At 40.7% G+C, this 15,965-nt stretch overlaps 1 protein-coding gene across 4 annotated transcripts in view; it reads right to left on the bottom strand.

The window, feature by feature from the left end:
- Positions 1-3,362: 3,362 nt before the first annotated feature.
- Positions 3,363-15,965, bottom strand: part of gabrb3 (gamma-aminobutyric acid type A receptor subunit beta3) — a 47,217-nt gene continuing 34,614 nt past the window's right edge. For 2 of the 4 annotated variants that reach the window (XM_086284711.1, XM_086284712.1), the window contains 7 exons: positions 15,300-15,520; positions 14,151-14,233; positions 13,412-13,549; positions 11,475-11,627; positions 7,782-8,026; positions 6,341-6,421; positions 3,363-5,606 (listed from right to left, as the gene is read on the bottom strand). In XM_086284711.1, the coding sequence (XP_086140837.1) occupies positions 5,259-5,606; positions 6,341-6,421; positions 7,782-8,026; positions 11,475-11,627; positions 13,412-13,549; positions 14,151-14,233; positions 15,300-15,520 (1,269 nt within the window). In that variant the 3' untranslated portion in view covers positions 3,363-5,258. The remainder of the gene's footprint in view (positions 5,607-6,340; positions 6,422-7,781; positions 8,027-11,474; positions 11,628-13,411; positions 13,550-14,150; positions 14,234-15,299; positions 15,521-15,965) is intronic. The other 2 variants (XM_086284713.1, XM_086284714.1) reach the window with 1 other exon arrangement.

Here is a 15,965-nt window from a genome sequence, read left to right as displayed (position 1 = left end):
CATCCATTAAAACAGTTGATGAAGCACAATACATTACCTGGTAAAATGCTCTCAATTTCAAACACTTTAAAAACACCAATTTCAGTTTTACAGTAGTTTGTAATATTTCACTTCTTTATACGCAGATGTTGTACTTCGGTCAATGCATCTACATCCAAATGTATACACAATAGTAAATACATAAGTAATATATAAGAGCAAATATGACGGTTAATTAGCCAGCCAACGTGGCTACAACGAGCTTCATTGTACGGTGGCCCAGAAAGAACATCAACCTATGAAAACACCAGCTAACAGAAAAATGCTGCTAGTTCACAAAACACAAAAGAAGTGGAAAAAAGAAACAAAAACAACATAAGCAGTTTGTCCATGTCCTCCTGGACAGACTCACCTTTCCCTTTTTCTCTTCCCTGTCTTTGTGAATGAGAGTGTGTGTGCACGCTTTTGTTGCAGTTTTTTCTAGGGATCTCCGCCCTGCTAATCACACACTTGGAAGACATTCCTTATTACGCAACTGCACACTGTTGAACTGATTGGGCCTCCACTATAAGACGCTGGTGTTTCCATCCAATCAATGCCAGAATGTTACGCCGCATGTGGTAAACATGTGTGGATCTCGCAGTAGGCACAGTCTGGTTTACTCACCATGGGCTCCTTTGTTCAGACACCTGCTGCCGTCAAGAGAAAACTCATTTAGGAGAATTTTGGAAGGGAAAAAGAAACCTGTGACAATCGCCTGTCTACAATCCCAAAAATTGACTCAAAGAAATACTTTAAATAAAACATCCTTTTTTAACCCTTTTAACCCTACGTCTGTGTCCAGGCGTCGACACAGAGCTGAACAGGGAAACAATAATGTGACTGAACAGAAATGGAGGATTCATTGTTGCTGAGAGGGATTTAAAAAAAAAAAAAATCACTAGATTCATATAATTCTGTAGTTACATGTTTGCTTTAGTCACCTCTGGACTTTTCTACCACTGTGTTTGACCTCTCAGGCCACTGAGCGTTAACTTTGTATCAGAAATAATCAATTCTCTCATTATTTGCATGGACTTTACCTGCTGTAACACCTGCAGGACCAAACTGTAGTCACTACATCATCTTTAGCAAAACAGAAAACAGGTCTCAGATCTGTCCACCTTTCACTCTCAGATGGCACAAATATAAGGGTTACAGTGGTGAGGACAGCTAGGCTTTATGGCTAGAACGAGCCTCCACACATTCATCCAGAAAAGTTTTAACCATTAACAGTCTAATAACCGGCAGCTTTTACCCAAGTCATTAAATCATGTTGGCTGCACTGAGCAAGAAATGTAAACACACACATATTTGAAACTTACATTATACTTAGAGAAAATAATCTTGCCAAAAGGGGTTAAACTCCAAGCACACTGCTCTTTACTTGTACTGTTGCTAATGGTTCAAAATGCTGCTGCACGACAAAAGAGAGCACATAACTCCCATCCTGGCTTCACCACATTGGCTGCCTGTATATCTTAGAGGTCATTTTAAAATTCTTATGTTTGTTTTTTAAATGAATCCTTACTAACGCCCCCTGGTTTCTCAGGTCAGCTGACAAGCTGCTCCTGGAGGTACCGGGGTCCAAGAGGGAACTCAGAATAACCTGCCCCTGCACATTAGACAGCCCCCTCCCCGCCTTTTAAAATGTAATTTAATATGCTTATCATTTTTTATTTGTCAAGTGTACAGCACTTTGTTTCTGAAAGTGCTATATGAATAAATTGCTTGCTTGTTTGCTAATCTGAGAAAAGGGGACAGTTGATGCCGTGACTGAGTTAGTCTTCTTCTTCTCATATCTTGCTGATATGAATTCAAATTTTGTTCTAAAGCACAAGAATGCCTTCGTGTTCTCTTCTCCGTTCTTACGTATGTGTTCGATCTCCAGCGATACATAAAATGTGATCAAGTGGAACTGTGATGTCCACCTCGGCTACTGTATTCAAGATGGCAGGGCCATGTGACGACTTCCAGAAACCAGCTTCCGCTCGTATTTATGTTTAATGGATTAATTCTCAGTTTGTTAGAAGGCATCAATTTGTTGAAAGATGTAATTAAACACTAATCAGTGTATATTTATGAGCACAATATTCAATATAATATTTAAACTTAAATGTCTAAATGTGACCCAAAAACAATGAGTACATTGTTACTTTCATCACACATGTAACAGTAACTTATTAAAAAACAGTTAATGAAACATATGTTCCTAATTTCCAAGAAAACGTCACTAATTTATTTAAGGTGGGAACGCTATTGCAATTCAGTTGTTAGCTAAGCTTGAGGAAAAACTATACGGCAGGCAAAGTCCACCACAGTGTACCATGATATTTGCATAAATATGCATGAATACAATTAAGTTTTCATTTTTTGGCACAGTGTCTTGTCAATAATGATCGCTGATGTGTATTTACTCTTACTTGGGCTCACATATTGGACACAAAGGTAAAATTTCAACAGGGTACCATATAGGGTACAATATAGAAGGATGGCTAAAAATACCTTCTGTTCATGGCACAGACAGACAGATATCCACACAGATGCTTTTATCCATCTCTCAAAGATGGAAAAAGACAAACACAAAAATCTACTTATATCTCTCCAGATGTGTATTGATCTTTCCATTCATAGTAGATGGATGGTTAAATAGGAATGGATATCCTTGAGAGAGATAAAAAGATATAAAATCTATATTATAATGTCTGTAATGTAATTGCACAGCAAGGGTTAATCCTGGCAGCGGATTGTGTTTGTGTAGCACGGATATTTATAGTGCTCGGACCAAAAATTATGAATTAAAATGTTTTGATTTATTTAGCAAATGCCAAAAATATGTACCATTTCCTGCCCTGATCTTCCTGATCCATTAAGACTTTGAAGGTGGAGCACTTCATGGAAAAAGCTGCAGTGTCTGCAGAAACAGATCATCAAGCAAAGTGTTTAAAAAAAATGCGAAACCCATTGAGAAAGTGTTAGTTATGTGCGATTCGTTCTTGATTTTGGGCTCCGTGAGGCCGGCGCGCATGGATGTCACCGAGCTGCGAGGATTACTGACAGGTGGTGTCACTCCTACGCGCTGCGAGTTGCTCAAGCAAGCAGTCAGATGGCATGTTGTAAGCTGTGTCTGGCAGGAATGGTTGTTTAGGAGACGCTACACACCTCCCATCAGTTCCTCCTTCACTTAACAGGACTTCACATGCTCTACCTTTAGGAAAAAATGGAAATGATAACGAACTGATATTGTGTTTTTATATTTACTGTCACAAAAAGGAAATGATAAGTTTGTGTAAAGACTAACAAAAACAGAACAGCGAGGCCAGAAATCACTGAGCAAAACACCGTTGACAACATAGCCATGTAATTACTGTGAGCTGAGAAAAAATGTGCACAGTTACAGTATGTACATCAAATCCCCAGAGGGTCGGGATCTGCAGCCACGACTCAGTCCTCAGTACAACATGCAGTCTGAAACAAACAAGGAAGTTATGGATTGTGCTGTATTATGTACGTGTTTCACAAAATCAACAGAAAGCAACGTGACAAAAATAGTGGGACGATGTAAACTGTTCTAATACATTCCTCGATAAAAAAACCACTACAAAAGCCTGGAAACCTTTGTACTAAGGTCACACAATCTCTCCAGTTTTTGTCGGAAATATGGCATTTTGAAAATGTGTAAATGCACACGTTGATAAAATAGTTTGATATTTTGGGAAGTCCTTTTATTTTTGCATTTTCTTTAGAGGATTAGCCTAGCTTAGCGGTAAATTGCTAGCATTGCTTTGAACAAATATGAAAATAATCCATGTACTAGCCTCAAAAGCCCACAGAGTAACACAAAACATCACTCATGACCTAATTTGTTCACACAAAAATGTTAAAATGACAATTTTATTGCAGTGGTTGAAGTGGCGTGATGTGTTAGCATCAGAAATACGATTAGGGCTAGTTCTTCCAACCTTTTAAAAATCTTTCATTCATGGCACTAAATGAGAAAATAAAGTTATTTCTAAAATGCAGTACTGGTTCTATTCCTGTTATTTAAAATTGGGTTCTGAAAATTAAGCTAAGTTGATTGGATATTGGTATTTATACTCAACTTTCTGAGTCATCATCAATGACATGCGATAATTCTAACTCTACTTTTACAGAAATACTACATGTTGTGTCAGGAAGGTCATTATTGTTCCCGACTGCAAAGACATGGCTCTGTTTTGATATCATAGAGTAACGTGTTATAGTTACTTTCCATCATCAACAAGAACTTACAGGATAGAAATGAGCATAGCATTAAACTATTTGATTAGCAGAAATGCTAACAAAGATTTTGGTCAGTAGGATCAGCAAAAACTTACTGAACTTTTTAAGAAAGTAGTATTTCCATTAAATTTAAATACAATTTGAACTGAAACCAAATGATCTCAAGTCTAGGGAACATTTGAACAACGGCACAGGGACAACAACACACGGTCCAGCTCCTGTAACCTTGGTACAACTTCTAGATTGAGCTTGTTGACCACAGACTCTGTTTCTATCGTCTTGAAGCAACTGAAACTAAACACTTAACGAGCTTTGGCATTTTGGGAGAAACAAAAGTGCACAATTGTAAGGAAAAGGGGTATGGTGGATGTATATAATACGACAAACAAAGGGCATCATGAAAAATAACAAAACTGGATGCAGCCTTATTGTTTTAATGTCATTTTATCTCAACTAGGCTTTTGTAATATCACATTTCCCAAAATATCACAACTATTCCTTTATGGCTGATTTCATACCAAATAATTTCCCGCCTGGGCAAAGTCTGTTTAGTCTGGGTGCATGGGATCTTACAGGTCCGCCTTTGTCCATGTGCAGATATAAGGAAGGCTAGCGCTGTCATAATACTACAAACCTTTACGATTAAATTTAATAGTGTGGCCACATGTTATACTGAAATTATAGGGGAAGGTTTCAGCAGCTCATCGAATCCAACTTAAATCATCTTTTGGAGATGCAGTGCTGCAAAAGTGTGTTTCAGTTTGTGTGATAGAGTCGCAGGTGATCACAGGGCTGACTTCACATGCAAGTCTTTGTAAGATGCATGTTCTGCAGGTAAATCCTTGTGGCTGTGCATGATTCTTTCTGCACGTATCATGTTAAAAAAGCGTTCAGGACGTTACCGTGTCGGGTCGGCCACACAAGGCTTCTCTCAGTCATAAACCAGAATCACATGGGCTTAAAAAACCCACAATGCATTAATGAACATAATAAAGCCAGTAGATGAGGTTGAAGAGGGAGAAGGCAGAGGGGAATATAATCCGTGACCATCTGTCGATGGCATTCACATCAGTGAGGTCTGGGATTTTGATTTTGAGCTGCGAGGACCGTCTTCGTAGATGGGTTTTCTTAAGATGTGCGTTCCTGTCCAGGCTGTGGCGGCCCAACTCGCGTGACCCGCTTGGCTTTCTGTACTGGATAGCTGAGTTGTCGAAGACCATGGAGGACGAGTTGTGGGTCTCGCTCAGACTGGTTGTTATCTCGTTCCCTCCCACCTCGTTGTGGATCTCCAAGGTTGTCAGCAAAATGTTCCCCTGGGAGTCGACCTAGGACCGACAAACAGCAGCGATGTTTAAAACAGGCTACAGCGACTGACGACACATGTGCAGCATGCGTCGGTTCCCCGGGGTCGGTCTCCTCTCGCAGGCTGACAGCCTGGGAACCAGAGCGACCTTCAAAGGCAGGTTTTTCTGTCCCAAAATTAAACGTCTTCTCACAAATCAGCTCAAGGTTGGACTGGCCGGCTTTAATACTAATGTAGTGACAACTATTGCTTCCCACACAAAAACAGATATATCATTCAGACCAGTTTAGGCACAGGATGAACACAGATATAAAAAGGTGACCACAAGGCATGAGAGGAGGTGAAAAAGTGAATATTTGTCTTCTTATTTTTTTGGCTGTGGTTTCACAGATCAACCTCGAATCCTGTAAACTAATTTAAAATGTAACTCGTGACTCTTCATGTTTTCTATGTGCCGCCGAATTAGTGCAGTGTAAAGGTAATCGCCTAATGACATTAATGATGGTTGGAATGGTTTGATTGCACTTACTGGGTAGCATGTTAGCAACACAGACATATAAAGACATTAAAAAAGGGCAAAAATACGACAGTGGGAAAGGCGGGCTAAGCAGAATGTACTCGTACGGTGAGGTGTTTAGAGAAATGGCTGTGATGACGTGTTACTTTGTTAAATGAGGTCAAACTTTGCACTGCAGCAGCAAAGTTTCAGCCAGAGGTTTCACAGATGTAACACAACAGGCAGTGACAGACACTCACCCGTCGTGAGTGACGACGCCCTTGTACCTGATTGGACAGTTTAAGAGACGAAGACTTGCAATTGCCTCCTTCCAGAATGGACTAGCCAGGAAAAAGACAAACACAAACCCTTTTGTCTGAGATTCGGTCACCTAAGATGCTCACAGAACATCGGAGTCAGGAGTCAGAAAGTCACTCAGTGTGGACTGGTTAAAGCTGTGACTGATGATTAATTAAAAAAAAACATCTGTAGGATGTATTGATCCAGTCACATTAAAAATCATTGTCTCCCACCTTATCCCTCAGAATCGGCTCATCTTTATCCTTGATTTGAAGATCATCCTGGCATCAAATGTAGGTAAAAAGGAGATCTTTCATAGTGTAAATTGTTCTGATCAGCCAGAAATTCCACAGGCTATTGAAAGCCATGGTGTTAAGCCAGAATGCAGTTTTTGAAGTTTTCTTCAGTGAGTTATCAACCCCAGTGCTTGTTTCTACTAAAGCTGAGGTCTTGGCTTTGTACTGTGACTCTTAGAGCTGATTTGGGTGAAAATGTCTGAATTAATGATATTATGAGGAAAATGGTGTAAAATCTCTGAGGAGATTAAAGTCTGAGTACATTCATAGTATGAGATATATGGCTTCATTAAATATGCTAAAGCTAAATGTGCACAAAAGACTCTCAGGGTTCAGGTGGGAATCTTTTCAGAGATGGGTTTTTATATAGAGTTACCCATATTTAAAGGGTATTCGAAGCACAATTTTTGCTGCCGTTAACAGACGGATAAACATGACGTCATCTACAGTACTGCTAGGGGTGGATCTGAACGCATGGCCACTGGTTTGTGACCAAGCAGTAACAAGGCAGACACATCCTAAAGCACACCCTGATTAATCCTCTACATGTTCCAGTTCAAATACGGAGTTTCAAGGAATACTTGACCTGAGAATTAAGACTGTAAAAATGTTTGCTGGAGTCAAAGATCAAGACAGAATTCGGATTCTTTTCACACAAACTGCTGTACGACTGGTCTTCTTATTGCAGTTAGCAGCTAGAGATACTCCCGCACAGTTAAATAGGTAACTTTCAGATAGTGATGATTTAAATACACCTATTTAAATAAATCCCTGCTTGAAATGGAATCCACAAAAAAAACAACCTGAATCACGATAGCGCTGCATCTCGGCACCGAAGAGCCAAAACATAGTGACTACAGATGAATTACTGCAATAATGTTCATTATCATTATTGTAACAATGCTGCATGGTGACATTTCCCAGCAGCGGTTTTAATGTAACGGCTAGTTCGTGTATATTTGTGTGATGTCCGAGGAGAATTGCTCCACATGGTTGATTTAACAGCTATAAGCACTAAAAGTTGTTAAATTCCAGCCTTGCTTGTTAAAAGAAACACCACAGTTGTTTTTTATGAACCTTCTTGGTGTTTGGAAATAATTCTCACCTTGGGCCTGTCAAATTTACTGCGGTCATTATTTGCCTTCTGCGCCCTTTCTGCCAGCTTTTTCTGCATCTGAGGACCTCGGCCAAAGAAGATGTAGTTGACAAAGGCATATTCCAGCAGAGCCAGGAAGACGAACACGAAGCAGCCCATCAGGTACATGTCTATGGCTTTGACGTAGGGGATTTTGGGCAACGTCTCCCTCAAATGGGTGTTGATGGTTGTCATGGTCAGCACAGTGGTGATCCCTGGAAGAAAAAAAAATCTGTTTCCACAGTACTAAAGGAGGGCTGAGAACCGATCTCTAAAATGACCATATCCAGATGAATACCATGAACCCGATTTTTTGTTTTCTGAGAAGCTAAAAGTCGTCTGTTTGGATGATGTTGAATATTCTGAACTTGGATGAATTACAACTCACATGACAAGCGAACAGACTCAACAAACACACTGTAAACTCTCTCAGTAGTTTGCGCCATCTACAGTAATGCTCTGTGTCTCCATGAAGGCTCACCGACCTGGACGGTGTGTCTATTTCTGTCGATTCAGGCTTACATAATTAAAACAAAAAATGTTGCACTGTATGGAGTGTGTGGGGGAGTCAAGAGCGCCAGTGGGTACATGGCATCGATTTCTGCATAACAAAGGGACGAGCAAGATTCTAAACACTCTGAGAGCTCAGAGGAGATGGTTACTCAACAAACCCCTTGAAATACTGCGCAGTGCTGTCCCTGAGAACACAGCAGGTAAAAGTAGATGGACAAAATAAGAAGTGATAATCATACAAGATGATAACACTTGCTGTACACTATTGTTCATGTCACAGGGGTAGGAAAGTATTGGTGGAAAAAAATATTTACATCACTGGACTCCTCAAGATGGCATCTTCCCCTAATAAACTATTAAATGTGGCAAAACAGGAGTGTAATTTGAACAGATGATTTTAAAATCCTGTGTTTGCTCAGCTGAGCTCTAGTTCTGGTGTTAAATCCCAAAAAACTGGCTAATACAGACCCGATCAAAAGTTTAAGATCCCTTGAAAAATGGCAAAAAATCATATTTTGCATGTTTGGATCTTAACAAGGTTCCAAGTAGAGCTTCAACATGCAACAAGAAGAAATGGGAGTGAGACATAACATTTTTTTGAGCATGCAATTTATTGAAAACAACGCTTCAACTGCAACATGCTGTTTTACAGCTGATCAAAAGTTTAGCACCACATGCCTTTAAAAAGCCAAATCTGTGCAAAAATGTGGATTCATTGTCATTTTCTGACATGTAGTAACACTGTCATGATGATCTGTTCACAAAGGCAAAAAAATGTTTCCTTTTTGAACATGGTTGGGTTGTTGAACTGCATAAGTAGGGTCTCTGGCAGTGCGGCATCGCTGCTGAGGTAGGACACAGTAAGACAGTCATTTGGAATTGCTTAAATGATCCTGAGGGTGATGGAACAAAAAGTCAAAATTTCATCAGCACTGAGCCAGAGGATCTAATTGGCTGTCCGTTAAGCACTGGACAATCCTCAACCCAAATTAAGGCCGTTTCTGGTGTCGACTGCAGCCCCATAACCATCAAACAGCATCTGAGACTGAAGGGCTTCAAAAACAAAATACGTCTTCAAAGGCCTCATCTCCTTAAACGCCACAGAACTGACCATTTGGACTTTGCAAGAGAGCATCAAACATGGGACATTGAAAGGTGGAAGAAAGTTTTATTGTCTGATGAGAAAAAACGTAACCTTGATGGTCCTGATGGTTTCCAACGTAACTGGTATGAAAGGGAGATCCCACCTGAGATGTTTTTTACGTGCCACAGTGGAGGGGGCGCCATAATGGTCTGGGGTGCTTTTTTTTTTTCAGTGGAGCTTCAGGAGGTGCAGGGGCGTCAAACGGCCACTGGCTATGTCCAGATGTTGAAGAGAGCATCCCTCATGAGTGAGGGCCATCGTCTGTGTGGTAACGCCTGGGTTTTTCAACAGGACAATGCCACAGTACACAACGCCCACAGATCTAAATCCCATTAAAAACCTTTAGGGATGGATGGCAAGAGAAGTTTACAAAAATGGACAATGGAGTTCCAGATAGTAGATGTCCTTCGTGCGGCCGTCTTCACCGCTTCCAGAAATGTTCCCGCTTACTTTGTGGAAACACTCACATCAAGCATGCCGCAACAGATTTTTGAAGTGATCAACAGTAACGGTGGAGCTACTCATTACTGAGATCCTGTTTGGAACTTTGATTTCTGTTTTGGGGGGTTTACAGGGTATTTTTTTCAGAGGTGTGGTTCTAAACATTTAATCAGCTGTAAAACAGCCTGTTTCAGTTTAAGCGTTGTTTTCAATAAATTGCATGCTCAATTTTTTTTTGTTTCACTCCCATTTCCTCTTGTTGCATGTTGAAGCTCTACTTGGAACCTTGTTAAGATCCAACCATGCAAAATATGATTTTTTTTTTACCATTTTTCAAATGGTCTGGACTGTTTGAAAAAATCTTTTTAAAAAATGTGTATATCCTTCTGGGATGTGCATATCTTTTTGCATTAAAAGTATATATATTTTACTACACCTTTCTGAACGACTCGTAAAACTCCATACGCTTCAGACATGTTTTTCCGCTCCTCATGTATGAAGCCTGTTAAGTAGCCCAGCTAATTTGGTTTTGCTCAGGATATTCACACCACCCACCAAAGAGAATGGAGACCTGTAATGAATCACCGTTGATTGATTTTGTAAAGCACAGGAGTAGGGATGCGTTCTAACTTGCATTGATCTGACAGCATCCCAGACAGCAGTCTTCTCAACGATGGAGGCGTTACGGCGGAGTGAGCCGACTCGTGCGTTAAATGACGAGGTCTGAGCCAGCACAGGGGCTTCCAAATCCAGCTTCCCACCAGACTTCCTAAGATGTACTACATTCATCTAATCACAGCGTATGCTCAAGTGAGATTTTATTATTGGTACGTTAATGTGCTCTTCTTTACGCAGACTTGACTGAGAGTGCACCAAAGCTGATTGAGGATTTCCATTAAGGCAAATATTCTAGCAGCGATCAATGCAGTTAGGGAGGTATGGTGTTATACAACGGTGAACTTTTTCAGCCCTAGAAGCCAGTGGAAAGTGTGAGTCTTGAGATCCAGTTGAGTCTCCTATTACACCACAATGCAGAGGCTTCAAACAGAGTGAAGGAAACGCACAGCTGTGATTATTTGTTCTTCTTGAATCTGTTGTTTATCTGTTCAAATGTGGCACGTGGGAGGAACTCACCAGTTTAGTTTTGAATGCATAATGCCTCACCAGGACTATTCTTCTTTGTTAGTGCTACTACATAATCTTTGTGAATGCTTTCTTTTACATAAATATTCTTTAAACAAACCAATTTTTCATTCCCACACAAGCCAATTCTTTCAATATTTTCGCTGTCAAGATTCATCTGGTCCTACATTTGACACATTTATAAGTCAGACGGATGGATACTGAATGCATAATGTTGATGTAAAATAACTGTAAGTAACCAGTCACAAATCCATCCTCTAATTACAGAATCGCCACTTTGATAATGTCACAGTTTAGTGTTACTTTCTGGTTTCCAGCTTTGGCACAGAGCCGGTCACTGTTCACAAGTCTTAGAAAACACAGAGTGCGTGTAGATTAAACTACAATCCAGAGGTCAACTCACTGCATTGGAAAAACCATACCTAATGCAACTCTGGCAGCTGAGGCGTCATAATTTATCCAGAACGACACCCAGGACAAGATGGTGATGAGGATGGAGGGCATGTACGTCTGCAGGATGAAGTATCCGATGTTTCGCTTCAGTTTGAAGCTCAGAGACAGTCGAGGGTAGGCACCTGCAGGACAACACATCAGGTAAAAATCAGGGCTCTATAATTCAGGAGAAACATGGGGATGCCTTCCACTTTGATTTGGTTTCTGTGGTGATGAGCTCATCAACTGTATTTACACGAGAACTGCAGGCAAAAACGAGACACTGTCCACATTCTCACATGATGCAAACAAACAAAACTTTGGGGAAAAGGGTGGGTATTTAAAAATCCTACATTGCCACGTTCTCAAGTTATTGCATTTACAAACCTACTGGTCCATGTCCCCCACCCGCCCACCAGTCATAGAGTGACAACAATACCCCATCAGCCTTTTACGGCTGAGGGGTAAAAGTTATGTGCCAATATGTGTGCACATTCTTAAAAGGTTATATGTATATTAATTTTTAAATATCTCAAAACCTAGACAGAGATTTCTACATAAAAGTATTTGTACACAAACACACAGTGTATATGTACAGATAATGATAATTTAAAACACACACGCGCGCGCACACACACAATAAGAGGATGTTGAGAAGAAGTTAAAAGCATCTGCAGACACTCCATTTATTAGAGTTTATTGTATCAGAATGTGACAGTGATCCTAATGAGCTCTAATAGGTTTCTCTACATTATCTGTATAGAAACGCTCGGACAGTAGCCATCCTACATGTCATTAATTCAGCAGTGAGGATAATCACTGTTGTGGTGCCTCTGAGTTGTTGCTGTATTATAGGAGAATAATTCATGCTGCCAGCACTCTGCCTCATGAATGCATTATTTTGCTGTATGCAACAGTCCCCATTCTTTATCAACAGCATCAATCAGTGCATCTCTTAATTTCAAGCAATGGGAATATAAAGTTTAACAGATCTGGTCATTGCATGAAGGACAGTTTATCATCCTGACTCGGCTCAGATACATAAAAAGAAAAGTGAGTCAACACCACAAAAAGCAGGTTATTTTCTACTTTTTTAGGGCCATTAGTAGCACTAAGACCCTTCACCCGCTGTACCTTTACAGGCATGTTTGAACTAAATAGACTCAGTCCAGGTTCTTGTCTAAGTGTAATCGAATGCATCATGGGAGACTGCAGACATTCTCATGTCAGACTTAATTTAGTTCCAAATTCTCAACCTGCACTCTGTGTGTCTTCAGCCAGAGTTACAAACTGGAGGATCATTTTAAACAGGTATGTGTTTAGTAGGCAGCAGAACTTTTAGTACAAGAGACGTCCAGAACCTGCAAACACCCACTTCCACCTATGGGAGGAAGCAAGCAGTCCTTCTGCAGCAGCGTGCAGCTCCATCTAGTTTTAAAGCAGCAGTTTTATAGAATGCACCGAAAAAAAACAGCCAGTCATGAATTAATATACTGGGACGTCTCAAGATTGACGACAGGTAACAAAACACAACCTCGGCAGAGTCTTACATCTCTGCAGTTCAGGTGACAGATTCATCTGTGACGCAGCACATGTTTTAAAGTCTTATTCTTCTGTTTTAATCTGGGATCACTGATTATTGGATGAAGTGCAAGAATGCATCTGAATGCATCTTGATGGAGGCGTGTGAGACGTGCTGCTTTTACATTGTTTGCTGAGCACACGTTGTGCCAAACTCTTAATACAAGGTAAGGTGCTTTTATCTCAGTTATAAGCTATTTTCACTGAGGTTATTTAACACTGTAATCAGGGACAACAGATCTGAACTGATTTCTGGTGATGTCAACTGAACGCGAGCATGCACCTTCTAAAATGTTCTTTCATGGATTCAAGAAGAAACATTAAAAATGTGAGTGCCATAACTTGCCTGTGGAGAAGACTACATTCCTGGAAACCAGTTTGTAGTCCACTATGGAGAACTGAGGGAGCTCAATGCGTTTTACCCCGGTCACAGCAGTTTCTCCTCCTTTCCAGTAAAACTCTATATCATCTGTTGTGTAACCATCTGCAAGAAAACAAGTCACATGATGTGTCCTTAACAGTGGAAAAGCTCTGAAAAGTGAATCTGTCTCATTTCACTGGATGTATTTTTATATCCTTAAGAGAAATCAGGACGCCCGGTAGCTGTAACTGATTTAGAGTAAGTCTCATGAATCACACAGATCCTGTAAGTGCTGATTGCATGAGATGTGAATCTTCATGGGGATGTGTGTCAGTGCAGACAGACAGGCTGATACCAAATGCATGAGATCCATGACCGCCAAGAGTTTTATGGCAGCACGGACAGCCGAACACGTCATCTAGACTGATGAAGCTGGACTAATCATTACGGTGCTCCACTATGGAAATCACTGTCTGCTCAGCTCAGAACCTCTCCGTGCAGACGAAGTCGTTTAACTGGAGAGGGTGCAGCGAGCAATCTCACTGGGATATGACAGATTAATAAATCCAGAGCAATTCAGCAGCCTGTGCAGTTTTTGTCTCCACCCGATGACTGAACATTTTTTATGAGAATTACAGCGCTGTTCATATTTTTAAGTGATGAAAAAAGTCGGGCTGTCTGCTGTATTTCTTTACAAAGCACAAGATGCAGGGCTTAAACTTACAACTCTCAATTTCCAGAGTGCAATTCTGCTCGTCCAGCGGGTATCGCCTCAGATCCATCATGCAGGCGGCCGTCGTCGTGATTCTGAGTCAAAAGAGGAACAAAAGAGAGGTGACCTCGTTTTAGATTCAGGACAGCTGTTAGAGCAGAGGATGGTTAGGAGAAATGCGTTCCATCTGAGGAAGATGCAAATGGCATCCATTTTTATTATTAATTGATTAAAGGAAGAAAAACAAACTTCCTGCCAATTAATTCCACTCTCATTTCCAGACTCTTCAGACTTGCACATTTACACTGAGGATCCAATTCTGAGTTAGTCCAAACAAACGTATGACAGCAGTTATGAGATGCGACTTCCTGCATTAGCATTAAATTGTGTTGAACTGCAGCTTAAATTGCTTCAACAAAACAAATAAAGCTTTTTGCCACTTCATGAATCTTGGGCAGTTTGGAGAGCTATGCGATGGTGTAAAAGCCAGATGCAGCCAATAAGCACCGGAGATGGATTGGTAATTAATTGCAGAGAGTATTATGTATATTATGAGAGGAAGCCTATCATGTATGAATATTAACAAGAAAAATGACCTCTAAGTCTTTGTCCACAGCCAATATGTTACTAATGTGAAATAACTGACAAATTCTTATATTATTAGAAACATGACAGAATCAGCATGAAGAAATTGATCCCAGCATATGAGCTGATCTCAGTGGTTCAGCCACTGAAATCCTACAAATCCAATCTCTTATACGGTGCATGTGCAAGCCACTGCACAACCCACCCCAGCTGCTTCTTTTCATGCTGTTTCTGACTTAACGTCATATCTGCTGTCACTGATGCAGCTCTGCTCAGTGCTGGAGTCATACTGCTACTCTCCAAAGAGCTGAGAACAGAACTTGAACGCGGTTAAAACAACAGTTTTCCTTTTTCAACAGTGGCTGAAATAAAGGCCGGTTGCAAATAATACTTGGTTAAAAACACCCAGAATCTGGTGGAATTACTGCACTTGAAAATCCAGTCTCTCCTCAATTGAGGAGCCCCACTTTACAGGGATATTTTTTTCAAGACGGGAAGAAAACTGAAGCTCGTATAAACTGATGAATAAAGAATACAAGCCTACCCTGAAAGGTCAAGCTAAACTGCAGTTCTTACCTGAGGCCGTAGAGAACAGTGCCATCCGGGTGAAGTCGAATCATCCGGTTCTTTACTGTGACACCATGCACAAAGGACTTCTTGTCATTGAGAAAGTAGGTGTCTGGGACCCAGAGCTGGTCTGCTACTCTGTTGTCTAGTGTCAGGTTGAGAGGGATCCCTGCATAAGCCAGCCTCTTATCTCTCCAATACTGCTGGAAGTACATAGTCAGCGTGTAGTCCTGTGAAATGTAAAAGAGCACGGTCATGTAGCTATGCTAAGTCAGAGAAGTGCATAGCATACATAACAGGAGGCAAACACCATCCAAACTGTAGCCAGGATTTCTAAAAAGGATTTCAAGTTTAGCGCTTGATTTGTGCACCCCGCAGGTCTGGACGGATTTTTTGGTCACAAAAATGATATTTATAGGACTGTCAGTCTGCTCTGGGTGCTCGTATTTCAGGACCTGCCTTAAAAAGAAACTCTTCTCAGCTGTTCTCTCTGCACAAGACTGACACAAGCCCTCAAACTATAGATTTCCATTACTACAAGCCGTGTCAACACCGTGTTTCAGTTTAGTACTGACCACTTTTTTTTTAGATAGCATTGCATATTACCAGCTATACATACAAAGGCATCCATAATTTATTGAGCATTCATTTGCAGCTAGCTCCACGAGTTAATCC

This window comes from Aulonocara sp. 'chitande type north' Nkhata Bay, linkage group LG23 (genome assembly GCF_057382095.1).
Source record: "Aulonocara sp. 'chitande type north' Nkhata Bay isolate Kocher_YH1m ecotype deep benthic linkage group LG23, A_spYH_male_GT1.1, whole genome shotgun sequence".
Classification (NCBI taxonomy): domain Eukaryota; kingdom Metazoa; phylum Chordata; class Actinopteri; order Cichliformes; family Cichlidae; genus Aulonocara; species Aulonocara sp. 'chitande type north' Nkhata Bay.
The sequence above is the reverse complement of the archived record's forward strand: the minus strand, read 5'-3'. Positions and strand labels throughout refer to the sequence as shown.